This window comes from Mesocricetus auratus, unplaced genomic scaffold (assembly GCF_017639785.1).
Source record: "Mesocricetus auratus isolate SY011 unplaced genomic scaffold, BCM_Maur_2.0 Super-Scaffold_100008, whole genome shotgun sequence".
Taxonomy (NCBI): Eukaryota; Metazoa; Chordata; class Mammalia; order Rodentia; family Cricetidae; genus Mesocricetus; species Mesocricetus auratus.
The window spans coordinates 47700391-47723571 of NW_024429192.1; the positions used below are offsets into that span (position 1 = coordinate 47700391).

At 38.6% G+C, this 23181-nt stretch overlaps 1 protein-coding gene across 2 annotated transcripts; it reads right to left on the bottom strand.

Moving 5' to 3' along the window:
• Window positions 1–3175: 3175 nt before the first annotated feature.
• On the bottom strand, window positions 3176–23060 carry Naa50 (N-alpha-acetyltransferase 50, NatE catalytic subunit). 2 transcript variants are annotated; one of them, XM_013116854.3, is made up of 5 exons: window positions 22757–23060; window positions 9411–9544; window positions 8534–8653; window positions 7882–7948; window positions 3176–6118 (listed from the first exon to the last, which is right to left on the bottom strand). In XM_013116854.3, exons 1-5 carry the CDS (start codon window positions 22762–22764, stop codon window positions 5941–5943), a joined length of 507 nt encoding a protein of 168 aa, XP_012972308.1. In that variant the 5' UTR covers window positions 22765–23060; the 3' UTR covers window positions 3176–5940. The 2 variants fall into 2 exon arrangements, with proteins under 2 accessions (XP_012972308.1, XP_005074806.1); XM_005074749.4 differs by having other exon boundaries at window positions 9411–9547; window positions 22757–23059.
• Window positions 23061–23181: the final 121 nt, after the last annotated feature.

Here is a 23181-nt window from a genome sequence, read left to right on the forward strand (position 1 = left end):
TGGGAATTGAACTAAGGACCTCTGGAAGAGCAGCTTTTAACCTCTGAGTCATCTCTCTAGGCCCCTGGCTGTTTTTGATAGAGGAAATTTCAAGATGGAACTGAAATACCTGTGATACAGGTATTGCTCATTGCTCTTGACTAAATGTATAGTGAGGGAGCAGAAAGGCACGAAAAATTAATAACAAGTTGCAAGTAGAAAATAGGGCAAAGTCTAAGCATTTATAATTGTTAAGAGATTAATGCCATTAAAAGAAAACTTCAGACTGGGGCAATAGAAAAAGTACTGTGTGCATGAGCTCACCCAGCAAAGGCTCCATTTCACAACAATGCAAATTCATCTTAAGGAAAAAAACTGAGAATGTCACTCATACTCAAATCTACTGTCTAGAAAGTTTTCTCAGGGTCAGTAGAAGCCAACACAACTATGAGACAAGACTATTCGTATCTTGAGCTGTCCCCAGAACTTGGCAGCAGCATCTAGATGGGGCTAATTTAGGCGACGAGAAAAATTTGTCATAGAGGTTTATGGCACAGTTCCATAAGGCCACTGAGAATAAACAATGGGCAGCAGACTCCAATCGGCAAGGTCCTGAAAGGCAATTTCATGAAGCTATGCAATTTCATGAAGCTAAGAAAGATTAAGACCCAGGGATGGTGGAGATGCCAGGAAATGTGAATTATTTGCCAATGAAAGCTGATAAAGTGGAAACCAAGGGGCTAGGTATGATCCATGCAGGAGACCTTCATCATCTATTAAGATGGAGTATAATGTACACAAATTCATTTTCAATTCCTGAGACAAATTCTACATCACATAACTCACTCGTTTTAATGATTTTTCTGATTTTAATCATGAGATAGCAATCTAGTTTTCTCAACCTCACTCTCACCATTATAATGCTCTTCCCATAAAATAGGTTGGGCAATGCTAACTGGTTCTGTATTTTTAAAACACTCATTCATGCATTTGTGTCGAGTTCATTTGTGGAGGTCAAACAGTAGGAGTCAGCTCTATTTCCAGCATGTGGGCTCCAAGGATTGAACTCAGGTTTTAAGACTTGACAGCAAGCACCCATTACCTACTGAGCCATCTTGTTACATTTCACAAAATTTACAAATAAGCCACAACCTAAATGACCCTTCTTTCACTTGCATCATTGGTCACTTTTTTTGGGTCCATTTTAATTTCCTTAATATGACTTTACTTCCGTATTGACAACTGCTATAATTTCCTCCATTGTGTTTCCTTTAATACTCCCCTTCCCATTTCTCAATATGTAGACTAATAAAACTAGATTCAAGTTTTTGTATACATTTATCACCACATATACTTTAAGAGTAGTACAACTGGCTGGGCGTTGGGGGCGCACGCCTTTAATCCCAGCACTCGGGAGGCAGAGGCAGGCGGATCTCTGTAAGTTCGAGACCAGCCTGGACTACCAAGTGAGTTCCAGGACAGCCTCCAAAGCCACAGAGAAACCCTGTCTCGAAAAACCAAGAGTATTACAACTGTATCGAAAAACCAAAAAAAAAAAAAAAAAAAAAAGAGTATTACAACTGTATCCTATAGCTTTTTCTGTTCAATGTACTTAAAATTTCTTGTGATTAATAAGTTACTTAGACCATGCTTTATTCTAGGTATGCAGAAACTTGAAAAAAAATGTGTAACCTGGGACCATATAAAATTTTCTCAGGTAAAAACAAAACAAAACAGAGGCTGGAGATGGCTCAGCAGTTAAGAGCATTTACTGCTCTTGGAGGACTCCTGTCCAGTTCCTAGTACCCACATCGAAACACTTCACCACCTGTAAACTGTCTGTTGTAAATGAGCTCCTAATTCAATGTGCAGAAAATGACAACATATTCTATCCAATAGTACCTCTTCTCAAATGTTAAGATTTCAGCTTTCATCATAATTCAGAAAGACCATAATTTTTATTTAAAGACCAACACTAGGCTTGTTAAGTATCAGGTGTTTCATCTTAATGTTCCAAATGATTCCAATGGCTACACTAACATAATGAGAACTGAGATCTGACAGCCATGTAAATGCAATGAAGTAGCTCCTACAGCCATTATCAACTCTTACAGAAAATGCCCTGAGTGATACTTGATGTTATAAGATCTCACACATTGCTTGTTTGGTATACAATGGAATTCAACAAATCTGTTGTTTAAAACTGTTCAATTTTGGAGTGATAAGGTTACTAAGACACACAAAATTCATCCATTTTCTTGTAGAATAAGCAAAGTGCAAATTCAGACCATCTTGACTAGAAATATTAAACATTTGTTAATCCTGTTAAGAAAAAACCTTTACGCCGGGCATTGGTGGCACACGCCTTTAATCCCAGCACTTGGGAGACAGAAGCAGGCGGATCTCTGCAAGTTCAAGACCAGCCTGGTCTACAAAAGCTAGTTCCAGGACAGCCTCCAAAGCCATAGAGAAACCCTGCTTCAAAAAAAAAAAAAAAAAAAAAAAAAAGAGAAAAAACTTTGTTTGATTTGGTCATGTTTTTCCCCCCCTCATCTGACAATGCTGTTCACATTTATGTCATTTTGTGTTATTTGGTTTACCTCACTAATATAGAAAGGAGATTTAGGGCAGATATATACATTACCCATATACAACCTGAGTAAACAGGAAGACATGAAGGCAGGGCCCACATCAGTTTCAGAATCTTGAAAGCAAGGAGGAAGAGAAACGAGGTAGGGGAGAAAATACAAATCCTGTAACACATGCAGCAGGTGGCATGGTATAGGCAAGGGACATACATGAAGTTGAGGTGTGAAGCAGAACTGCCCACTCTTTCTCTTCAATGCTGCTTTCATCCAGTTTCCAGACTGAGAGGCCCTCTCAGACGATGGGACCAGGAGAAGAGAGTCAGGGCCTCAGTTGGCCCCCCAACTGTAGCTGTTGTAGGCAGACTTGTTGGTCTGAGGCTTCTGGGGGATGGAGATGGTTGGCTACATTGCCTGCTGCCCATCTGTTGTACACTTTTTTTTAAATCAAAGTCTGATTGGTTGAGCCCTGAGTATATCTGAACTATTTTAATGAGTTTTAAATTAAGTCTTAAAGAAATAGAAAACAGTATGGGTCACAGTACACAACGACTTACAGTTGCAGACTGTAAAACTCAGCACGAGTTTCATGACATTTACAGACAGATTACTACCAGAACATCACATAAGTTTATTTCAGATGTAACAGTAACGTTAAAATTGACAAGGTTAATTCTTAACTGCACCAAGTAAACGTAGCCACTTATGTATCTTAAAGATATTCCCTCCAAAAACTGAGGGAGTTTTTCTTTTCCACCACCACACACCATGCTTCCCAATAGTTCTCTTTTTGGAGGATTTTCAATTAATGAGTGACCTGCGTGGAGACACTTAGGAACTCCTTTCCCCAAATGAAAATTAACCTTTACAAATTATACATTGCATAGATTTTTCTACAGAATCTTTACTTTAGAACCTAAATTCAAATAGCATACAGAATATTTTTAACCTATTTACCCCCACAATAAAAATGATCTGTCCTGAAAAATGATGATCTTCCAGTTAACAGAATTACTGTTTTACCTCAAAGATTATTTTTTTATCATATATTAAAAACAAAATGAACCCAAACCATAAACCACAAACTTAACATGGGGTGTTAGTTTTAGAATTTCTTGACTCACAGGCATATGGACTAGTCCCAGTTTCTACCTCTTTCACATCTTCCCCTTATGTAAGTGGATGGAATTATTTAATGCAACTTTGATACAGGACAATTGACCCATTACATACAATTAAAATTTAGGTTAAATCACCGACTAGTGTGAAAAAGGAAACAATAATAGGGAGCCTACACACTCAATTCAAACTTTATTATTTGTTCCTCCTCTTTAAATAACATGTACTTAATTGTTGTGAGGCAGCTATTCGGTTTCAATAACCACATTTAGGGATACATTCATAGGACTACTCAAATAGTCCAAGTGAAATGGTTATAGAAATAGAGGCAGTGTCATCTCAGAAAACTTTTTATATATCAAAATCTATTTTGCTATCTGGAAGTTTACAAAATGGCTGACTTCTTCAAACTAATTACGCTCTATCATTTATGCCCTCTTCTCTTGGCAAGAGTAAGCTGAAGCTTATCCATGGAAGTAAAGGTGCTTAACACTAAACTTTCTTCTGAGCTTAGATTTGGACTGATACCCAAGAAACAAGCATGGTATTTCTACAATTTTCCTACCCTATTCATCCATCCATCCGTCCGTTCATCCATCCATCAACCACACCCCTTGTCTGTATTTTCTTGGCACTCAAGACTACTGAAGTCCACTTAATGTACTTTCACATTCTCAAAACAAAACAAAAAAGCAAAAAAACCCTTAAGAGATATAAAGTGTGCATAAGCATTTTCTTAACCTATTTGGAAATAAGACTTTCATACCACAATTTTCCTAAGAGGATGTATCAAACTTCCTTTTAAAGTCAAATGAGAGAAAACATACTCTGTTGTTTTAAAGTCTAGTAAGAACATTTCTTGAGCCACTGATGACTACTGACAATCTAAGTAATGCCATGTATTTTGAGATGAGGCTATGTGAGGAAAATATGACTATCTCACATGTCTCCACATTACAGTTCTCAACCCATCAGAGCCACTACCAATGTGCCTGAAAATGATCTGGCCTTAACCAAACCTGTCAACCGGAGGTCACAGTGATATTTGTATTAACACTTCATACTTCTATTGTTCCAAGAATAGAAGAAATTTGCCAATTCCTCTTATTCCAAATCTTTAAACTCAACATTGTAGGCACAAGAGTGTAAGCAATCTGGGATGTTCTCCAACAGATAAGCAATAGCATAACAATGTTATTTTCAAAAATACTGTCTAGAAATTCTTTCATATATTATCAAATGCTCAATGGCCACAGTTCTAACAATTTGCATTAGTTGACATTAGATAACAATGTGTTATAAGTCCATCTAAGTTTTTTATGTAATTTTGTAGGTCCAAGAAAAACACTTGCTTCGGGTTTATTTAGGGGTATTGGCTTATAAGAATATAATTCCATTTAAGCTTACACTATTATTGAGCTTACTGAAAAAAGGAAAAAAATCAATTATAACAATCTTCTTCAGGTCAGTTAAAGGCCATATCTCTAGCTGGGATATTAAAACAGTTAATTTCACCAGCTCATACTCTACAAGTTAATGCCTCTAGCAACAAGATTTACAGCAGGAAGGAAAAAACCCAAACCCAAAAAAAAATAAAAAATAAAAACCTGTTAACAAGCAACCCACTCACCAGCTAAATAGCAGTTTAACTGAAATACTTTGACCAAAGTCTAATACTAACTACACAAATGGCCCCAGCAATCAGCAAATATAGAGAAAAACTGCTTTAAAACCCCAAATAAGCTTAGTATTTTCTCACAAGAATAACAATGGTTCAACTCCTGAGAGTACTCAAAGGACTAAAGGTAGAGTGAAGGCAATGTCAGGGATTAGCATCCCACAGATAGTCTTTAAAACTCAAAGTACCACAAATACACTAAGCTTGTCTATGAATTAGAGAACAAGATATTGCTGCGGCTTCTTTTGAAATAAACAATATTGTAGGCTCTGCTCTTCAATGTGAAAGCAGGATGCCACAAAAAAAAAAATCTGGTACCCAATTTGAGAGGACATCGTAACTGTGAAACTATACAGGCCTATTTTCTCTTTCCTTCAACCCAACCACCTCACAAAAATAAGAGAACTGAAACAATCCAAACATGATCATTTTTAAGAGTCCTTGAAAGTATTACAAACTTTAAGAGGAAAGAAAGGAGGAGTATCAAGGGAGAAAAGCTGAAGAAAGGGGGAGGGGAATTAATGGGTCTTTCTTTTATTTGGCGACAAGCAAGTGCAAGAAAGTTCTTTTGTAATTTGTTCAGTTGTCTGTCTTTTGTGTCTCTGCACTCTGACCAGATGGGACTTTGAGGTTTTTCTGAAGCACATGAGCATCTGCAGGCTCTATCCTCTTATAGTAGTTCTTCTTCGTCTCAATAATCTCAAAGCCAAACTTCCTGTAGAAGTCAATCGCTGACTCATTGCTGATCTGGACATGCCTGAGACATATATAAGACAGTTTCATCAACTTTCAAGTCTTAACCACACATAGCTTCAAATGTCAGAGGTGAAATATTACAGACATTTTGTACACTTTCTTTACAATGACCAATATTTAACACAGGTTATTCAGTTTGTTATCAATAAACCTGACAACAATTTACACTTTTAACCTAATTCTCCCACTTGCCAGGCAGATGGCTGAGATCAGGAGGATCAGTGCATATTCTTATATTTGACAAAGGTTAAACTATCATGAGATGAGGCTCAGTCTACCAGGGGATCAGAGTTCTGTCTGACCCGGCACTGTCACCAGGCAGCTCACAACCACCTGAAACTTCAGTTCCAGAGATTGCTGATGCCTCTAGTCTTAGATACCAGCAATCTCGTGCACATGCCCTTCCCAGAAAATAAACACACTAAAAACAGAAAAATACACTTCAGTCAGGCAGTGGTGGTACACACCTTTAATCCCAGCATTAGAGAGGCAGAGGCAGGTGGATCTCTGCGAGTTCGTGAGTTCAAGACCAGTCAGTCTGGTCTACAAGAGCTAGTTCCAGGACAGTCTCCAAAGTCAGAGAAACCCTGTCTTGAAACATCAAAAAGAAAAAAAAAAAAATACACTTCAGTCTCAACTGCCTAAATCTATCTTCTTGAGCTTCTTTCATTACTCTTCAAAATGACACTGCATAATTTAATCTCACCCAATATGAATATGAAAACAATCTGTTGCTGTGATTTTTTATTTATTTATTTATTTATTATGTATACACTCTTCTGCCTGCATGCCAGTGGAAGGCACCAGATCTCATTCAAGGTGGTTGTGAGCCACCTGGTTGCTGGGAATTGAACTCAGGACCTCTGGAAGAACAGTCTCTCCAGCCTCCTGTTGCTGTGATTTTTATCTTAGCCTTTTATGTTTATTTTTTGAGACAGGGTTTCTCCCTGACTGGCCTAAAACTCATGGTAATCCACCTGCCTCTGCCTCCTGAGTGCAGGTGCTGTGATTAGAGACATGAGCCATCATGCCCAGCTGTCTTGGCTCTTTACACTATGGCCCTCTGAGACTCAAGTATAATTTCAACTAGATTATGTCTAACTTTGATTATTAAACTCTATTACAAATGAGCATGTTACTGATAGCCTTGAATAAAATATATCAATTATTACTGTTATTAATGATTTCAAACTTCTGAATACCTGTATTGCAATCTTGGTTTCCTATTAGGTTCCTTATATATAATTAAAACCAAATATAACAAAAATAGTTCATCACAATTTTCTACCCAAAATTCACCAACACGGAATTAAATACAAAGTTGTTTTAAAAACTTCTCTACCATTTTTTTTTTAGGCATCCTAAGTAAATTAGGTCACTTTAAAGAATGGGAGGTTAGGAATAGGTCATCTGTAAATAGTATGTCCTTTTATATGGATTTGTGACATCTTGAATAAATGTACTCTTTTTTTTCTAAAACTTATGGGCATAGATATTTCTGTCTGCAAATATACATGTGTACCACTTATGTATCAGGAGGGTGTAGGATCCCCTGGAACTGGAGTTCTCTGGAAGAACAGCCAATGCTCTCATGAAACGAGCCCTCTCTAATGTGCCTTTTATATCTCTATGGATATCAAGGGACAAGCATACCTTCATGGTGTTTTCAATCAAATATACAGAGAGAGTGGGTAGATCTCAATGTTTCTGATAGGGATTAGGCAGATAATTTGTCAGACACTTAGATGAACATTAAGTACTTACAGATAGATGTTGTCAAAAGTGCCATCTTTCTCACAGATGTTTAGGACATGATTTAGCATTTTAGTTCCTATTAATAAGACAAACAACAAATAACTTTACAAATCAACCTTGAAATTTCACATATACTTGCCATCTTTACTAGGGACTGACATAGAATTAGATGACAACTAGACATCCATTATTTCCCCAAATTTTGTTCTCACTGCGTAAGTTACATGTTTAAAAACATTAGAAGAGGACTTTTTTGTTTGATTGGGTTTTTTTTGGAGGCAGAGTTTCTCTGTGTAACAGCCCTGGCTGTCCTAAAACTCAATTTGTAGACCAGGCTATCCTGGAACTCACTCAGATCTGCCTGCCTCTGCCTCCCAAGTGCTGGGATTAAAGGTGTATACTACCACAGACCAGTAAGGACATTTTTATTGCAAATAACTCCAGACTGATAAATGTGAACAAATTTATGGGACTTCCAAATGAATACCAAGCAATAGTTTTGATTATACTTTTCACAATTCATTATTCCCTTCCCAGTTTCTTTTCTTTTTGAGACAGGGTTTCTCTGTTTAGCTCTCAAAGATCCCTCTTCAAAGGCATGCTCCACCAATTCCTGGCTTCCCAGTTTTCTTTAAACAACAGAACAAAACATAAGTTTTACCTATTCCTAGTCTTCGATAAGGTGCAAGGCATCCTAGTGTCATGATGTAAAGTCTCTTTTGATTCTGTGAATGATCCACTCTGCAGCACACTGCACCTACAGCTATATCATTGAAATATGCTACCACAGAAAAAATACAAAGAAAGATGTAAATGTCAACATTTTATATAATCAGCTCCTTTTAAAAACAAAAGTTGTTAATAGGCATCAGATTTTAACTAGCTACTTTTATGAGAATATCAATGCCCTCAAGACTATCTGCTGAGGAAGGTTAAGCTTTCTCAGTAATAGTTAAATTAGTGATAAACACACAGGCTCACAGTAAATAACAGAAAGTATCTAGGAGTCAGGGAGATGGCTTAGCAGATAAAGGTACTTGCCACCAAACCTGAAAACACAAGTGTTGGAACTTAAAATGGTGGAAGGCTAGAACCAACCTCCTCAAGTTGTTCTCTAATGTCCCTATGGTCACTGTATTGTGTGCCTGTACACACACACCTTTCTTCTTCTTCTTCTTCTTCTTCTTCTTTTTTTTTTTTTTGGTGACAGGTTTTCTCTGTGTAGCTTTTGAAGCCTGTCCTGGCACTTGCTCTTAACCAGGCTGGCCTCAAACTCACATAGATCCTCATGCCTCTGTCCCCTAACTGCTGGGATTAAAGGCATGTGCCACTGCCAACTAGCTGCCCAGACTTTTTTTTAAAAAAAGGACATTTAGTATTTACTTCTCAAGTTAAATATTCAATATTGATCTTTCTCAAAAACTTTAAGTTCCAATTTCCTTTGCGTATAAAATAAGGAACCTGTATTATTTGCTCTAATATTAACAAATATAGTTTAAGGATACAAATTTTAAAAAGGAAAGAAAAAAAAAACGTACCAAGTTTTGCTAGCTCGCCAACCTCTAGCACATCCTTGTAGAATTTATCATTATAGCTGACTGGAAAGATGACCTGGTTCAATCTCTTCAACTGTTTAATATTGTGTGGTGTCACATCCCCCAGCTCGATCCGGCTACTGGAACAAACCAAAATGTACTCAATAAAAGATAATTAACTTAATTTGCTAAGATAATATTAAAAGAGTACCAGTTTATTTTTGCATGACTGATAAATTCAACCTTTTTGTTATGACTTTATATTCTCAAAACAAGCAAATTTTGCCAATGTTCAAAATTCTACTTATACAACTGTACACATTTAGCAACAAAGCACACATTAACCAAGGTTAAGAATATTATTCTTAGTAAATTGTACTCATATACATTGCAGATGAGAATGTAAATTGCTTGACTATTTCTTTTTCTAAAGATTTATTTATTATGTATACAATATTCTGCCTCCATATGTGCCTGTAAGCCAGAAGAGGGCACCAGATTGCATGATAAATGGTTGTAAGTCACCATATGGTTCCTGGGATTTGAACTCAGGATGTCTAGAAGAGCAGTCAGTGATCCTAACCTCTGAGCCATCTCTCCAGCCCACTTCACTATTTCTTGAGGACAACCTCGCATTAAACATTGAGAAACCTGCCCATTTCCTTTGTGTAAATAAAAAATAAGTCAGTTATAAAAAATAATTTGCACTCATTTGTTGGGAATGTTGATCGAGTAATAGTATCACTATTCATATTCCAGGCTGGAGAGATGGCTCAGAGGTTAAGAACACACTGGCTGCTCTTCCAGAGGTCCTGAGTTCAATTCCCAGCAGCCACATGATGGCTCACAACCATCTGGAATGAGAACTGGCACCCTCTTCTGGCCTGCAGGGACGCAAGCAGACAGAACACTGTATACATAATAAATAAATCTTAAAAAAAAAAAAAGAGCTCTGTTTAAAAAAAAATCATATTCCAGGATACCTCACTGTTTCAGCATGAGAATTTCAGAAAACAGAGTATCTGGGAACTTCAAAAAATATCAGTTTGAAAGTTACCTATGAATAATGGCAACAGCAGCATTATTAAGAAACCACATCAATCAAAGCAAATCATTCTATGGGAATAAGGCATTAAATGAGAGCTCAAGATTGACTGGTAATGAAACTTTTTTTTTTGCCTTGAAAAGTGGTCCACAAAAATCAACTTTGACTCAAATTAAGTTTTACTACACACTAAAAACAAACCTGTTCAAGCAAATCCTGCTGGAAATTCACACAACAGTTCATTTCTAACACTAGCAGCACTATCAGTAGACATTTGAATATATCTTTGTAGGTGGAATTTTCTGTCCCATCCAGTATTGCAGCTATTCAGTCCCAAATAAACACAGGTTATATTAATTATAAACTGGTCAATGGCTTGGGCTTCATATTGGCTAGCTCCCTCTTAATTATTAACCCATTTCCATTAATCTGTGTATCTCCACATGGTCTTCACTTACCAATGATACCCAGACTTCTTGCTCCCTGTCAGCTACACAACATATGACCCAAGACTCCCTCTCTGCATTCCTCTCCCCAGCATTCTCCTGGTCTGGTAGCCCGACTATCCTTCCTGCCTGTCTTTTGGCTGAAACAGCTTTATTTGTCAGCCAGTAAGAGAAAAGTATGTTCACAGTATACAGAAGGACATTCCCCCATCATATCTCTTTGTGTGTTGGAGATCAAGCTCAGGGCCTCCTGCATGCTAAATAAGTACTCTTTTAGGAGCTACAACCACAGCCCTATTTTCCTTCTCTCCTTTTTTTTTAAGGCTAGTTTTTATTTATGTTTATGAGTATTTGCCTTATGAATGTATATATATATTTGTGCCTTGTGTCAAATTGCTGAAACTGCCATGTGGGTGCTGGGAACCAAAAGTAGTTAGGTGTCCTTAACTGCTAAGCCATCTTTAGGCTCTTACCCTCTTAGAAATGGTTCACAGTGCATGGCAAAAACAAAAAGTACTAAGACAAAATAAAAATTAAGACAACCAATAAGTCAGAAAAAGGAATGCAGTTCCTACTTGGTAGCAGGTGGAAACCAGAGCATTACAGTAAACAACAGTGAAATGCAATATATGCATGTATATACCACATTTGTAGTGTGAAAACTAAAATGCTAAGCAAGAAATAATGAACATAAAGCATTTACTGATATGAGGATGGTTAAATAAAACACACTTGACCTGTATTAGTAAAAAATATAGTATCACAGACCATTTTATGAACACCCCAATTGTATGTGCGACAACCCACCCTCAGTAAATATAAAAATATTTAAAAGGATTACCTTTAAATGCACAGCAAAAAATGTAGACAAGTTTAATTTCTGAAATGCTGAACAAAAATAGCAAAGGAAATTGTAACAGGACCTTTAGGAAAAAACATTCTTAAAACTGATAAACCCAGACATGAGTGATGTGATACAGTACCTTATCTTAGGTTAGACTCCTTTGAGGCGTTTTATTCTGTAAGGCACTACCTACCCAGCACAAACTGGAAGTAGAAACGGAGTCTTGCTATAAATTTATTGAGGTGTACTGAAATTGTAGGGAATTAACTAGGGACAATTAGGCACACCACAGAAAGGGGTATAATTTCCTCCTTCAAACCCTATGAAGCAATGGACACAACACTGATGACACAACCCCCCTCTGAACTACCTTATATATAGGTACAGGATCACATGTGCATGTATGCATGATCAACAAGTAGGATTCCAGAGTGTCCCTGGAACTTTGGTTTGGTTTGGTCCCCCTACTTACTCAACCACCTTCCTGTCCACCTTTTCACATTTCCTGTGTCAGACTCAACTTAGCCTTCCATCCTGAAGCTGAACTCACAAAATGGACCCCAGAAGAAAGCTTCTGGTTTAGTTTGCTATTATCAATACAGATACTTAGTCCATTTCTGAAACCTGAACCTTGTGTAGCCTCTCTAACTTGTGCTCATTATGAAAACCACATATGTACATATATAGGCATATTTGCTATAAGCTATGTAACCTAAGTCAACATAGACAATTTAGTTGTGAATTAAAGAGGCAAAGGCAGAGATTTAATCTCTGTGAGGTCCAGGCCAGCCTGGTCTATACAGCAGTTCCAGGATAGCCATAGGACTATCTATACAAAAGACCATCTCAAAAACAAGTAAACCAACAAACCTCTTGCATTCACTTTAGCTGGACTACCTGACAAACTGCTTTCACTGAAATCCCTGAACCTTGTGAACTTAATATTACTCAATGAATTCTGACATTTCGGAAAGGCAGAAATCTGTTCATCTACTGATCTACTATATAATATTTTCAAAACAAAAACCTCCAATTCTTCACTTTTCTCATCCAACTCTATCGAGTCCTCCAATTGTTAAGTCTGCATATGGTGTGTATACCTGTGCAACAAATACTATTATGTATATGTATACTTGGTATGGCTATTTGTGATAGAAATTAAATCCAAAGTGCTTCTACTGAACCTTCAATCTCCAAACTTTGAAACAAATTTACTGGTAATATTCTGAAAGACCACAAGATGGAGTTATGACTCCATAAAAAATGCCAGTCCCCCCAAGGTCTGACTCATTAAACAGCAAAAATAAAATGCAGAGAAACTCCCTATACTTGCTTATTCACTCAATGGCACAACATGTCTTGGCACACAAAATTTTAACAAGTCAGTCATTTTTTTGTTCAGTAATTCAGGTTGAAGGTGCCTTAGAATACACTGGACCCATCCCACTCCTTTCATAGAGATAAAACCAAAACTTCAACAGAGAATATGCTCGTAGTGAGCAGCTACAAAGTTCGAATCAGGCATGTCTAAGAATTTTCATTATAGTGAGATCAGTCCTATCATTTTCCCTTGAAGGAATCATCTTTATTCCTTAAGGCTAAAGAGAAGGATGTGATATGCTCTGATAAGGGTCCACTCGCACCAAACTCAAAGCATATGATTGCTTTGTCCACAGGGAATGGCACTATTAGGAGAAGTGATGGCCTTGCTAGAAGTGTCATTTTGGAAGCTGGCTTTGAGGTTTTTATAAGCTCAAGCCTGGCCAGTGGGACAGAGACTCCTTATACTGCCTGCAGACCAAGATGTAGAACTCTCAGCTCCATCTTCAGCACCATGTGTGTAACATGCTGCCAGTCCTGACATCATGGTAATGGACTAAACCTCAATTAAATGTTTTCCTTTGTAAGAGTTGCCATGGTCGTGGTCTCTTCACAGCAAAAGAAACCCTAACTAAGACAAACATTAACTGCTCAAAAGGCCTTTCTTTAGTGAAATTTCTACCTCACATATTACTGTTTGTCCTCCCTACTCCTAAGCCCCTTAAAGACAGGGTTCATGTAGCCCAAGCTGGATCAGAACTTTGACCCTGGACTACCAAACCTCTTCCCAAATGCACCAACAAGCCCTGGCTAGGTATTTACTTTTTTATATTTAATCTCTTCTAACCAAATTTCAAAACTGTAGGACAGTACTTTCCCTAAATCTAAGAATCTGTTGCTAGGTTTGGCCTTCTCATCCAGAATCTAAAGGTCTCTCAATCTTACCCTATAAACTACTGGCATTTAGGATTGGATACTCCTTGGGGCTTGGGGGGTTACATAGCTTAGGATATTTAATTGGATACTTCTGTGCACTAGGTGTTATCTCTTTTCTCTACATGAGTATCATCACCTGTTTTATCCAATACAGAAATTTAGTTCAGTATCACTCTGCGTCATGTTTTAACATGTTCAAGAGCTGGTCCCCAAGTAGTAAGGTTACAGAGAGATAACTGGACTTCAAGAATTCTAGCTTCATTAATGAATTCACACCAAATGGGTGATTATTAGAAAGTAGGTCTAGCCGGGCGTTGGGGGCGCACGCCTTTAATCCCAGCACTCGGGAGGCAGAGGCAGGCGGATCTCTGTAAGTTCGAGACCAGCCTGGACTACCAAGTGAGTTCCAGGACAGCCTCCAAAGCCACAGAGAAACCCTGTCTCGAAAAACCAAGAGTATTACAACTGTATAGCTTTTTCTGTTCAATGTACTTAAAATTTCTTGTGATTAATAAGTTACTTAGACCATGCTTTATTCTAGGTATGCAGAAACTTGAAAAAAAATGTGTAACCTGGGACCATATAAAATTTTCTCAGGTAAAAACAAAACAAAACAGAGGCTGGAGATGGCTCAGCAGTTAAGAGCATTTACTGCTCTTGGAGGACTCCTGTCCAGTTCCTAGTACCCACATCGAAACACTTCACCACCTGTAAACTGTCTGTTGTAAATGAGCTCCTAATTCAATGTGCACACGCCTTTAATCCCAGCACTTGGGAGGCAGAAGCAGGCGGATCTCTGCAAGTTCAAGACCAGCCTGGTCTACAAAAGCTAGTTCCAGGACAGCCTCCAAAGTCACAGAGAAACCCTTGTCTCGAAAAAACAAAAAAACAAAACAACAACAACAAAAAAAAGAAAGTAGGTCTAGCTGGGGGAATTAGTGCTTCAAGTCCTAACTCTGGAGGGTTTATCTCACTGCTGACCTTTTTCTGTCTGCTTCCTGGTGATATAATCACAAGGTGAGCCTCTCTGCCTTATGCTCCTGACATCATGATGTTCTGCCACAGCAGTAAAGCAAGTTAACCACAAATGGAAACTCATACACTATGCCCTATTTTAATACCTATTAAATCTATTCATTGAACTTTATAAATGATTCCCACACGTTTTAAAACCTTAGCATGCTAGTTCAAGCCATTGTTTCTGAAAATATAATGCAAGGAGGTAATATAAGCTAAGGAGATAGTGCTATTGCAATGAAGCCAGAATTTTTTCAAAAAGTTTGATAACTATCCTGCTTAAAAATCCTTTGGCAGGTGAGAGAATGGTAATCCTAGTACTTGTGGGTAGAGGTTCAAGGTCATTTCCAGCTAGGGCTACAGAAATCTCAAAATGGACAACAAAAAACTCAGTTGTACTTAGGCTTACAAGTGAAATTAAAACACCCTGGCATTCCATGTATACAATAAAGCCATTCCTGTTGATTGATGGTCACTGATCTAGCCTCAGCCCCCAACTTCTTGCTCAACAAAACTGTTTAAAATCCCAGAAACAAGTAAGCCCTTCCCTTCTTGGCTTATGAACCTTTTTTTCAACAATCAAGTACAACAACCTTACTGAAACAGTGTGAAGATTAAATTAGAATTTCTTGTTTGGCCTAGTGAGTATTATTAAATATAGAGTATCCTGAGGAAATGGAAGAGAGAACAGGCCAAACAACAAACTGGAGAGATAAATTCAAAGGCAATAATTGAAATATGATTCTATTACTTTATTTTTTGGTATTATAAAGAGCGCTGATCATGGCAGAAAAGGCAAATGGGATATGTTATTGCAGTCACGGTATGTCTCAATAACCTTTTTGCAACAAGAAAAGCCATCAGCTCAGATGTCAACATAATCTACAATTTGCATCCAAGTCTGCAGTCATTCTTAAGATTCAAGCTATTCCTACAGATAGTCAAACAAAACCACAAGAAAGACAGGAAATGTATTTTAAAATACTCTATTGCTACCTATCATTTGTAGTACTCTAAAATTTAGTTGCTTCTAAATGCTGTTTCATTTATTAAAATAACGGACTTTACAGACTAGAAGGGGAGAAAAATCAAACTTTCTTTCAAATGATCTCAAGATATCTTAAGCATCACTGTAAACATTTACTGACCTGAATGTCTCAGCCTCATTTTCTCAAGAACATAATGCTTATTTTTAAAGTTTAGGCAGTTGATAAATATCACCTTATTTTTGTTAAACAAGCCATGAGAAATACAAATGACCACTGAAAGTAGAAAATGCTCAACTTTACTAAATAAAAATTTTAAATAAAAAGAAAACATTATTTGATCAGAAAAGCAAAACCAACTTAATAAAAGTGGTATTTCTATTACTTTACAAATAATCAGGTGTAGTCACAGCACACGCAAAAATTTCTTCATTTTTGTTTTGCTTTTTTCAAGACAGGGTTTCTGGGGTTTCTCTGTGTAGCCCTGGCTGTCCTAGAACTCACTCTGTAGAGCAGGCTGGTGGCCTCAAACTCAGAGATCTACCTGCCTCTGTCTTCCAAGAGCTGGGATTAAAGGTGTGCACCACCACTACCCAGTTAGGCACACAAAATTTTCTAGCACTCTTAGTTGAAATGGTAGACAGTGTCCTCTTCAGTTTTCTCAAGTTTCTCTCCTCTGCAGATTTTGCCCTTCAAGACCTCACACACTGCTGAGAGTAAAAACTACTTTGGGAGGCCAAATGGCAAGAAGTATTAGTTTGGCAGGCATGGTATCAGGCCTTAATTCTAGCATTGTGGAGGCAGAGGTAATTGGATCTCTGTGAATTTGAGGTCAGCTGGGTCCACATGACAAGTTACAGGCCATCCATAGCTACAGGAGACTCTGTCCCTAAAACAAAACAAAACAAAAACCAAAAAACTCACTACTAGGAAAATATCCAAAAGAAATAAAGATATATGTGAAATACACACACACTTTTTTGACTATATATCAAATAGTTCTATGAGCAATCTTTTGCTACAACACTTAAACGGACTGAAAGGAGATGGCCCCAGGATTGACAGATTACACACACACACACACACACACATTTATATTTCCCCCCCTAAAAATATGAGGAACTGGGTGCAATGATTCATGTCTCTAATCCCAACATCCAGGAAGCAGAGGCAGATGGACCTCTGAGAGGTAGTGAGTTCCAAACTGAGAGCTACATAGTGAAAAGCTGTCTGGGGGGGGGGGGGGAGATTATATGAGGGATAATGGAAGCAGACACAGGTTGTACTAGTACATAAAATGCAAACACACACATTTCCAGCTATGTTTTCCACCTATAGCAGACAAATTGGAAAAGTAAAAGCCCAGGAGTATAACCAGATTTGAGTTAAATGTGCCCCACAAGTTAAAATATTTAGAAATATCTACTATCTGGAAACTAGATTCTAAAACCATGCTTTATACAACTTTGGTTTTGAAGGCCCTATAACATCCAGAAGAAATATACAAATCGCATTATCTTAAATTTTAAAAAATGTCAAGTACCATACAAGGCAAGCGTTATCTAAATAAAACTTATTAAACATTTTACCCTTTTAAAATGAAGCCCTTTATTCATATTAAATGTTATGATATGGAACTAGGTCTCATATAATCCAGGCTAGCCTTGAATTTCCTGTTCTCCTGCCTCTCTCTCCCTGGTGGTAGGATTACAGATTTGTACCACTATGCCATGCTCATACTAAGTCTTAAAAATTCACCATATTTTACTCACAGCACACTTACGCTAATATTCCAGGGCAATATTTTATGTATATTATTTAATAAAATTTACAGCTCCATATATCCAGTTTGTGTCTCAAATATGCTTTAAAATGCCCTCAAAATCAACATTTAATTTTAATTTAAACTATGGCTCAGCAGTTAAGAACACTGGTTAGTCTTCCAGAGGACCTGGGTTCCATTCCTGACATCTACACAGTGGCTCACAACAAAACTCGTCTTGGGATCAACATCCTCTTCCAGCCTCCATAAACCAGGCACATACATGGAGCACAGCAGGCAAAACATCCAAACACATAAAAAATGGAAATAAAATCTTTAAAAAATATATTTCAGTTGCTCAATGACCAACTGCGTCAATCAAGTACTGCATCAGACAAGACTAATACTTTACTAGTAAGTTAGACACCGAATTTAACTAGCTGGAAGAAAAATCAAAAGGTGGAATAGCGCTATTGTGTTATAATTCTGTAGCTTAAACTACAATTTTAGAATGAAAAGTGCTCTATAGGTTACTACTAGTATTCTACTGGTTACTGAAGAGTAGGTTCAAAACAAAGATGAAGGAACTTTATTTGAATAATTGAAGCATGCCTCTTCAAATGCCACAAAATTGAAAGCTATAGTTAATTCGTGGAGAACAAAAATCAAGATTTCTATAGGATAATACAGCAAGGTAAAATTTAAATAAGTATTAATCAGTTTTATCTTGAAGGAGCACTGACTTTGGAAAGTAACACTTAATAAAATAAGAGATTTTTAACTGACAAGATGTAATTATTAAAGTCTGGCTACAAATTTTGTGAACAAGAACACAATTTACTCAAAGTATTATGATAAAACAGGAAAAGTATGTAAGTACTTAGTCATCTGGATGACCCTTAACAATTCTTAAACATAGATCTTTTCAAGACAGTGTTCTCATGTATCCCAAGTTGGCATTGAACTTACTATGTAACCTTGAACTTCTGATACTTTGTGGTCTCTGCCTCCCAAAGCTGGGAAAAGTGTGCACCACCATGTCCAGTTTATGCGGTGCTGGTGTTTCATGCATGCTAAGGCAAGCATTCTACCAAGTGAACATAATCCCCAAACTCATTGAAACCTTTATTTATTTATGTTTGTTTATTAGTAGCAGCTTTAGTAAAAAAGTTGTCCACAACTTTGGGAAAGAAAAGATCATTACAGCAATACTACACCACTCACCAATTCACATATCCCTATAGGTAGAAGACATGCTTTAAAAATGCCACAATCATACTTCAGATATTTCAAAACTCTCAACACAGCAAGGGAGACATTACACAGTATTTATTAAAATTCAATATCTGAATCAATCAATCAAAAATTACTGGTTTTACACAAAAATCAAAACATGTATTACATTGTTTCTAGTTGGGTTCTACAACCAATTTTATTGGTATACAAGATACATTTTGTAACCAGGCTGAGTAGCAAACAGCTAGAGGAAAGAGGCAGATGGATCTGAAGGTTAGGGACCAACAGGCCTGAGTCCATAGTGAGATCAGAGGGACACAGACAAAAAAGTCACAAACTGCTGGGCGGTTGAGGTGAACACCTTCAATCCCAGCACTCGGGAGGCAAAGGCAGGCCAATCTCTGAATTAAAGACCAGCCTGGTTATACAAGACCTAATTCCTGGACAGTCTACAAAGCCAGAGAAACCCTATCTCAGGAAAAAAAATAATAAAGTTAACATAGTTTCACTTCTGTTTCACTCAGTAACTAACATTTGGCCAAGTTTTAATTAGTAACCACATTGCTCTCTGTATTTAACATTATTCCTACCAACCTTTTCACCTTTGGTCACTTTAGTATTCCTATCTTGTTCAAAGGCATTGTTATGAGAACTAATTTGCACCTTTTTATTATAATTGAAGGATAAGTGGAATTAGTTTTATTTTCAATTACAGATAACTAATTGCACTGCCACTCCAGTCACTGCTGTCTATGGCATTCTTCTTGACTGAATATCATCTTCCCTGGTGAGGAAAAACAGATAAGTGTAATTACCTTACCAACTACAAATGCAAGCCATAATGCCCGTTGTTCATAAAAACAAGAAACCTCAGTTGAGGGGCTAGAGAGACAAGCCCATAAGTTAAGAGCACTGACTGCTCTTTCAGAGGACCCTGGTTCAATCCCCAGGACTCACATGGCAGTTCACAACTGTCTGTAACTCTGGTTCCAGGAGATCCAACACCCTCACACAGACATTCATGTCAGGAAAAACACCAACACATATAAAATAATAAAAAAGAAACCATTAAAAAAATACCTCAGTTGAAATAACCAATAGCCTAATATACTTCTCACATAGTAGCTATTAATCACAAATTTATCTACCATGGAGTTAAAGAAAGTAAATGATTTATAACAGGATATCCTACTGCTGCTATCAATAAAAATATTAACAGTAAAAAATATGAAATACTTAAAATAGTAAGTTTAAGAAGTTTCAACATTGAAAATTTAAATCATAGATTACATCACAGAAGGGTATTTTTGGTTTCCAACCTCAGAGTCATCTACTTAACTGAAAAAAATTAAAAAGTTACCAAATAAAATTCCACACCAAAACTATGAAATAGAGCTGGGGCAGTGGTGGCGCACGCCTTTGATTGATCCCAGCATTCAGGAGGCAGAGGCAGTCGGATCTCTGAGTTCGAGGACAGCACAGGCCCCAAAGATACACAAAGAGACCTGTCTTGAGCGCACAGGATAGGGTGCCAAGGGACCATGGACAAAAAAAAAAAAAAAAAAAAAAAAAAAGGAAATCAACAACAACAACAACAAAAACCCTATGAAATAGAAGAACAAACAACAACAACCAAAACCAAAAACTATGAAACAGGACCACTGTTTTTCACAGGCCTTTCCAAAGAAACCAGGAGACTGATATACAGTGCACAGTTGTGCAAGTTTTGCACCTCAAGGACATTAACATCTTAAAACACCAAAACTCTACTACACTCTGATTTCATTTCTTTAGTATTATGTTTAAAGGAAGAAAGAGAACAATAAAGTCCCATGTTTACTGGGAGTTAGTTGTGGAAAATTAAAGACCCATACCTGTGAAATCATCTTTAAACTGTTTAGTCCAGAACACAATTCTAAGCAATAAAAACCTTTTGAGGAATCTTAATTTTGAGCATGCTTACTGGACTAAACTATGGATTCAACTGTAAGTTTTCTCTAAATTTTCCCAGTTCCTCGCTTTCAGGCATTTGTCTCCATTAATTATGTTACACACAGTATCTGTTTAAATAAACAGAACCAGCTGGTACTGGTGGCTCAAGTTTGCAATACTAGCTATTCAAAAGGCTGCATGAGGCCAAAAGTATTGTTGCCAAGTTCAAGGCCAGCCCGACCAACTTAGTGGGGCCGTTTCTCAAAATAAAGTGCTAGGGTTATATATACCTCAGTGGCAGAGTGTTTTCCTTCAGTTCCCAGAACTTCAGGAAGTTAATAGGATACAGCTGCTTTAACAATATACTAAATATGAATTGGAATAGACTGCCAATAACGCCAGGGTTGCTCCATTTCTGTCAAATTAAGTACCAGAAAGATTGCATTCTACACCTAGAAGAACAGAACTAGATCCAAGATTTTTTAATCTAAACCACAATAATTTCTTAGACTCATTATCCCATTGCTATTACTATAACAGAACATGACAAAAATGTATTGAATATCAATGAGTAAGAAAAAGAAAAGAGAAAGACAGTATCAAACTCATTCTACAAGAAAAATAAAACTAAAGATAATTGGATATTTTAAAAAATTATCCAAACGTTTTGGATGATGACTCTAGTAGCGTAAACATTCCCCCCCAAAATCCAACACCAAATAATCAATATCTAAAAGCAAAACCAGAGTAAAAAAGTATTTTATATGCAGACTTAAAATCAAAGTATAAACATTTTGAGTTTTAAGACGCCTAATGATATATGACCTTTACTTTACACAGGACGATATATTTCGTACTCCAAAAAGGATGCTGAATAAACAGTTCAACTAACTGAAACAATAGTTCTAACTTTCAGCTGACTTAGAAAGAAAAATCCTTACGGTATTTCAAAAAGTTTAGCAAGTTTAAGGTTCCATTTCTTTTTCTAAAGGATTGTAAAGGCAACCTCCCAAACATCTTGCCTAAGCAATGTGTTAGCGCGCTGTTAATACTGTAGCAGTTTATAAATCAATGGAAGGGAAATACTTTTTCCCAAACGGGAACAGTTAAACCAAAATAACGTCTAATGCTACCTAAGATTAGAAAGCTCAAACCTCAACTTCGCTAACCAGCAGCAAAAACGTTCCTCTCTGCACTCAGGGGGCAAAACGTTCCTGAAGCAATAGCTCCACCTACTGATCCCGGATACTTCCTTAAACATTTTGGCACCCCAAAGTCTACGCGGCTCGAGTTCGTCCCCGTCCGCCCGCCCCCCCCCCCGCCCGCTCGCCCGCTCGCCCGCTCTGACCCAACCCAAATCTCGTTGAGTCACTAGCTGCTAACACTCATCCCCATGCTCTTTATTCCAATTCCTTTTCCCTCCAGAAGGTTCTGCACAGTCCACAAGTACGAAGAAAACAGAAACGTGTCAAAGCTCGCCAGCCACAGCGTGGATCCAGGGTACGGATGAGCACCTGAGGTGGCTCGGCCGCGCGCTCCCGGGAAGAGGCCCCGGGCGCCTACCAGACCTCCTCCCGGCTGTCCCACTCGGTGCACACTCGTCCTCTGGGTGGGATTGGCGGACTCGCGCCCTTGCCTCGGCTGGCCCTTCAGCCCGCCAACAGCCGGCCTAGTCTCCGCCCCCCTCCCGGAGCGGGGTGACCCAGGAGCCCGGCAGGGTCCCCCCGGAGGCCCGGTCTTGGCGCGAGTCTCCCCTCGCGGCGCTCTCCCGACCCACCGGCCCACGCCCCTCTCCCCGGCCCGCCGGCTGCCCTTCCTTCCTCACCCTTTCATCTTCCCCGCCTGCTGAGGCCGTCGTTACAGCCGCCACCAACGCCGTCGTCCTCGCCGCCTGGAGCTCTCCGCGCCCTGAGCTCAGGCCACTCAACCCCACACGCCGGCCTCTCGGCTGAGGGAAGGGCGCCGAGGGGCCAAGGAGGCCACGAAAGCCAAGCCGGGCCCCGAAGCTCCGGGGAGACGCGGGAAGACGTGCCGCCGCCGCGCCGCTCCTCCACACGTGCACACGGGACACTCCGCTCCCGCCCGCAGCTGCCGCCAGCCAGACCCGCCGCCGCGCCGTGACCTTTCACCCCGCCCCCTCAGCGCGCCGGCGCGGCCGCCGCGTCGCGCGCGCAGCCGCAGTGCTCCGTGCCGCGCGCCCCTCCCCCCAGGACTTTCCCCTTCCCCTGGGCTGGGCCTCCGCGGGCTAGC

Excerpts from the sequence above, each read along its gene's own strand:
- Naa50 (XM_005074749.4), bottom strand. Across the intron at positions 8,654-9,410 it reads TGGCGAGCTAGCAAAACTTG|CATATTTCAATGATATAGCT; the intron begins GTACGTTTTTTT and ends TTTCTGTGGTAG. Across the intron at positions 7,949-8,533 it reads TTATCGAAGACTAGGAATAG|GAACTAAAATGCTAAATCAT; the intron begins GTAAAACTTATG and ends TCTTATTAATAG.